This window comes from Lipotes vexillifer, unplaced genomic scaffold, assembly GCF_000442215.2.
Source record: "Lipotes vexillifer unplaced genomic scaffold, Lipotes_vexillifer_v1.1 scaffold1011, whole genome shotgun sequence".
Lineage (NCBI taxonomy): Eukaryota > Metazoa > Chordata > Mammalia > Artiodactyla > Lipotidae > Lipotes > Lipotes vexillifer.
Window position 1 is genome coordinate 2,749,257 of NW_006787698.1, and position 5,888 is coordinate 2,755,144.

Here is a 5,888-nt window from a genome sequence, read left to right on the forward strand (position 1 = left end):
CGCATCGGCAGGCGGACTCTCAACCACTGCGCCACCAGGGAAGCCCTGTAAATAACAATGTTTACTCCCTGACTCCCATCCTCCCCTCCTCCTACTCCTCTCTCTACTATCTCAACACAACAATTGATGCTTCTTAGAAGTCGGTCCTGCTCTCACATCTGTTCTACATCCAAACCTTCTTCTAGGCAATCCCATCCATTCCCCTGACTTCAAATACCATTAATGAACTCGAAATGCTCACAGATTCACCGATCTGGCTTCAACTCTAAGACCCAAATATCCATCTGCCTACCCACCAGATCAGTGATAATATCCATGACTCAACTCACTGTGACAAGGTCCCAAGCTGAACCAGCCAATTCCCCAAATAGTTCATCCTTATCTCAATGTCTCACAAACTCACTTGTTGGAACTAATATCGCATTTGCCCCTGAATGGCATTCTGGACGCCCTACCACCCCACATTCTTATACCAATTAGCCATCCATTTGCCCTCCTGAATCCACCTGAAGATTCCCAACTTTTGAATAATTCTCGAGCACCTTTCATTTGACCTACAGAATGCCACAGAATAACCTTTCCTTTTCCCATATCAAAATTAATCTTACATTTTCTCTGTGTAAATTTTAATTTTATATGGAATATTATCTACTTATTTGAGATTGCTTTTCTCACTAAGTTGGGTACTCAATGAAGAGAGGATTATAAGGATTTTAATATTTCCACTGATATAGTCATTTAGTGCTTTGGCTTTCCAAGGTGCTCAGATATCTTTTTTAAAGAGAAGTTATGCAAACTCCAAAAACTACTTTCCAAATTTTTCTAATAAATGCGCACAACTACAATGATAAAATGAGTTAGTCTGTTTTGTGGTGGACGGCAATCAAAGATTTCAATCCTTTCTCTCTGTGAGTCTCCTCACAATAATCTGTTTAAACCGTGAACCTAATCAGTGCACCTTTCCTTTTAAATCTCACACTTCTGTCTTCGAAGATTTTTTTTTAAAGGGAAAACATAAAACTCACTTTCTTCCTGTTGTCCTGACATTATAATTAATACTACCCCTTTCATTACTCGAAATGTAATGAACTGTTTGATAGAAAAATGACTTGATCTGCCTATTTATAGAGCAGCTGTTATATGCCAAGTTGTGTACTAAAACACACTACTCGGAATTTAACTTAACAAAGTCATTGCCCTAGGTTATTTTAATCTTGGTGAGAGAAAAGGGTTAAACAGCATTAGGTATAATTAGGTGCTATGATCTACAGCAAGGCCAACACAAAGACAGAGAGGGAAGAAGAGGAATGGGGAGGAATAGAAGTGAGAAGGGAGAGTAGGAAAAAGAAATTAACTACCATGATGGATGACAAAGAAACTGGAGAGCCCTATTTGAAGCAGAGAACAGAATTTTTTTAAAAAGAAGAAAAAAAGACCAAACGCATTGTGGGCAAATAATTGTCCATAGAGGAGGAAGATTTAAACACTCTAGGGCCAAATGCTACTTTCAGCACCTAGTGATTTTGGTTAAAACACACACACACACACACACACACACACACACCAATTCATCTATTACCCCAAAAAACTTCATATACAAAAATATACACAATCTTGACTATTTCTTAAGAAACATTAACACCTGGGAAATAACTTTCAATGAGATACCTTCTTGTTTTTGGAGATAAATTCTGCTAACTTAGATTTTACAGAAGAAAAAAAGCATCCTAATGTACACTCTTGCCATCAGTATGGATTCCACACTCACCAGAAGAGGCTGGCTTGGAAAACTGGTCCATTCAGGTTCCCCCATCTTCCGAGAGCTGTCCTTGGACCCACCCTTGAGATGCAGACAGCCTGTGTCTTGCTGGAAAGTGCAGTGACTCCTGCCTCTGATTCCCCCTTTTATAGGGGAAGAGAGTGGACAACCCAATCAGGAGACAATCCAATCCAGAGGACACACTCTATCTCAGATCAGAGGCATTGGAGAGATTCCCAAATCTCTCCACACAAAGACAAGAATTTGGGGCTATTGACAATATTAGACACTATTGAATAATATGAAATACTATATGAAAAATGTAATACATTTGTGAATGGGCGTGCTATTTGTACTTGCTATTAAAAATTTAATGTTTCCTTTTTCACTCAGTATGGATACCTTCTACAAAAATAGTTATGGACGTTTCTATATGCTAAAATTTCCACACAACTTATGTTTTCATAGAAAAAACTACAGATTGTATAAATGTTTATCAATAAAAGAATGTCCAAAATATTTACTAACGAGTCTATGAAGTCTATATCACAGAATCATTGAAAAGGACTCAATATTTTGTACATTTACATTTCACCTAATTACTGGTAAATTCGAGATTATTTCAACCATCTTACTCCTTCCCTACCCTCTGACATAAACAGTCTCTTTACTGTCTTTATTTCACTATAATTTAATTCTTTTATTTTTACATTTTCTCTCTATAAACTTGCTAGTTGCAGTCATATACAGAACTTGTGAAGTTACTTTAGTGATCAAATTCTGACTCCTTTAACTAATATAGACTAATCCGGTTAACTACTCTTACCACGTCTCCCAAACACTCCCTTAGAACACTTTCAATTCCATTTCCGCTTTCCTGACTTTTCTGTTACTGTTGTCATGCATCTTAATTCTACATATGTACTTTAATCTCCATGAGAGAGTTCCAGAATTGCTTAATGAAACAAACTTCACTTATATTTATTTCTAAGTTATTCTTTCCTTTTCTCTTCATTTCCTCCTGCATTCCTGGCTTTTGATCTGAGATATTTTCCTTTGGACTTCATAACTCATTCTAGTATTTTGTCCAATTCAAGACTACTAACAATGAAATGCTTTACTTTACGTTTTTAAAGAATCTTAATTTGGGGCAATATTGATGCTGGGTATAGAATTCTGATTTGATATGACTTTTGACCACTTTAAAAATGGTGCTCTGGGCTTCCCTGGTGGCGCAGTGGTTGAGAGTCCGCCTGCCGATGTAGGGTACGCGGGATCGTGCCCAGGTTCGGGAAGATCCCACATGCTGCGGAGCGGCTGGGCTCGTAAGCCATGGCCGCTGAGCCTCCGCGTCCGGAACCTGTGCTCCACAATGGGAAAGGCCACAGCAGTGAGAGGCCCGCACCGCAAAATAAAAAAAAAAAAAAAAAAAATGGTGCTCTGTTGATCTATATCTTATTTATGTTTAGACATCCCCAATTAGCATTTTCTTGCTTATTTGGCCTTTGCATTTTCTAAAATCTTTGATGTTCACTCTGATTTTTAGACCATAGTGTAGCTCATTATTGTTTCCCATGTATTTTCTTTGCTTAAAGAATGTTGAGTTAATTGCATGTGTGGGTTGACGTCTTTCATCATTTGGAACATGCTTGTGTATATTTTCATTGTGATATCAATTCCTCATCAAATTCCCTCCGCTCCCCCTTTTAATTAGATCCCACTTCTCTTTTAACTCTGTCCTGAGTTTTTCAATATTGTTCACACTGTGCTTTTGTTGGGATATTTACTCTTGAACTGTCTTGCAGTTTTAATCCAGTCTTTTGCTGGAATCAACACCTTCATAATCACTTAAATGCTTAATTTCACTCTAACAAAAACAAAATATGTAGCTTTTTTTTTTTTTTTTGCGGTACTCGGGCCTCTCACTGTTGTGGCCTCTCCCGTTGCGGAGCACAGGCTCCGGACGCGCAGGCTCAGCGGCCATGGCTCACGGGCCCAGCCGCTCCATGGCATGTGGGATCTTCCCGGACCGGGGCACGAACCTGTGTCCCCTGCATCGGCAGGGGGACTCTCAACCACTCTGCCACCAGGGAAGCCCTATAGCTTTATTTTTAAAGAAAAGAGAGAGCAGTTTCACAATGAGGGGGAAATTATTCCTTTTGATACAATTAAACACAAATAGATAATAAAAAATTGTAACTTCCATCACGTTAAGCTATATTCGGAGTCAAAGTTCACCAAAATTCACTAGGAAGACAGAAGGAATGGAAAATATGAGTGGGAAAAAAATTTGAGTTAAATACATCTGGAGAGTCACATTCTTTTTTTTTGGCTGCACTGTACGGCATGTGGTATCTTAGTTCCCCAGCCAGGGACTGATCCTATGCCCCCTGCAGTGGAAAGACAGAGTCTTAAGCACTGGACCGCCAGGAAAGTCTCTGGGTTACCCTCATCTGGTAAAGTACATCAAGACGTTATATAAATATCGTAGTTCTGTCATGAAACAATGCTAAAACTGCTCTAGAAAAATGAGTCAAACTCTAGAATAGACATCCATAAAAGAGGATTAAAAAATACTTTGTGTGAATCTTTCCTACTACTGGAAATCTTATAAAATCTAGATACAGATCAAATTTAACTTTTGAACTAGATGGGCTATAATGTTAAAATACTCTTTCAAGGCTCAGAAACAAGAAAAGGATGTAACATACCTTGCGATTCATTCTGATGGGGTTATATTTTGGAATGATAATATTCAATTTCTTCGGTTAAATAAAAGGGTTAAAAAACAGTTTCCTCTATTCGTGTTTACTTTCCTCAATGTGTGCTCTACCAAATTTAAAATTATGTAGGCCACGTCGTTCTAATTCTATTGCTGTTGACTGGATAAAACCTTGCGGTCCATCACAGAATTTATTTCTATATAGCGTGTTACAGATTGTGTGCGCTCTTTATAACTCTTTCCTCTCAGTAAGGTTAACTTCAACAGGGGCAGTGAGTCTCTTTAGTTTATTTCTGGATCACAGATTTTACCCCAGAGTTTGAACATAATGTGTGTGCTCTATAAAAGGGGAGACCAAATAATTGTCCCTCTCAACTGGGATATATTGGGGAATGAAAAGGGCAGTATTAATAATTATGATAGGAAAACAGGGTAAATATCTTCTGAAGACAGGAATGAAAGATTAAAAGTACCCTGCTATATTTAAAATGGATAACCAACAAGGACGTACTATATAGCACAGGGAACTCTGCTCAATACTGTGTAATAACCTAAATGGGAAAAGAATTTGAAAAAGAATAGAAACATGTATATGTATAACTGAATCACTTTGCTGTACACCTGAAACTAACACATCATTGTTAATCAACTATACTCCAATGTAAAATTCAAAGTTTTTTTAAAAGATATTTAAGACTTTTTTTTAAAAGTAAGGTAACTGATCAGGTTTGCATTTTAAATTGATGATGGTGTCTAGAATCTCATGATCGGATTACGGAGGGAAAGTTTGGAATCTTAAGCTATAATTGCTCATTTATTGCAGTGTATCACTTAAAAGATGATACCTTTGAGACCTTCAAGATGGCGGAGGAGTAAGACGTGGAGATCACCTCCCTCCCCACAGATACATCAGAAATACATCTACATGTGGAACAACTCCTACAGAACACCCACTGAACGCTGGCAGGAGACCTCAGACCTCCCAAAAGGCAAGAAACTCCCCACGTACCTGGGTAGGGCAAAAGAAAAAAGAAAAAATAGAGACAAAAGGATAGGGACGGGACCTGCACCAGTGGGAGGGAGCCGTGAAGGAGGAAAGGTTTGCACACACTAGGAAGCCCCTTCGCGGGCGGAGACTGCGGGTGGCGGAGGGGAAGCTTCGGTGCCGCGGGGGACAGCGCAGCAACAGGGGTGTGGGGGGCAAAGCGGAGAGATTCCCGCACAGAGGATCGGTGCCGAACGGCACTCACCAGCCCGAGAGGCTTGTCTGATCCCCCGCCGGGGCGGGCGGGGCTGCGAGCCGAGGCTCGGGCTTCGGTCGGAGCGCAGGGAGAGGACGGGGCTGGCGGCGTGAACACAGCCTGCAGGGGGCTAGTGCGCCACGGCTGGCCGGGAGGGAGTCCGGGG

At 40.1% G+C, this 5,888-nt stretch overlaps 1 protein-coding gene across 1 annotated transcript in view; it reads right to left on the minus strand.

Moving 5' to 3' along the window:
- Positions 1–1,813, minus strand: part of LOC103079511 (putative methyl-CpG-binding domain protein 3-like 3) — a 3,347-nt gene extending 1,534 nt beyond the window's left edge. Inside the window, exon 1 of the mRNA XM_007460741.1 lies at positions 1,769–1,813. Within this exon, the coding sequence (XP_007460803.1) occupies positions 1,769–1,813 (45 nt within the window). The remainder of the gene's footprint in view (positions 1–1,768) is intronic.
- Positions 1,814–5,888: the final 4,075 nt, after the last annotated feature.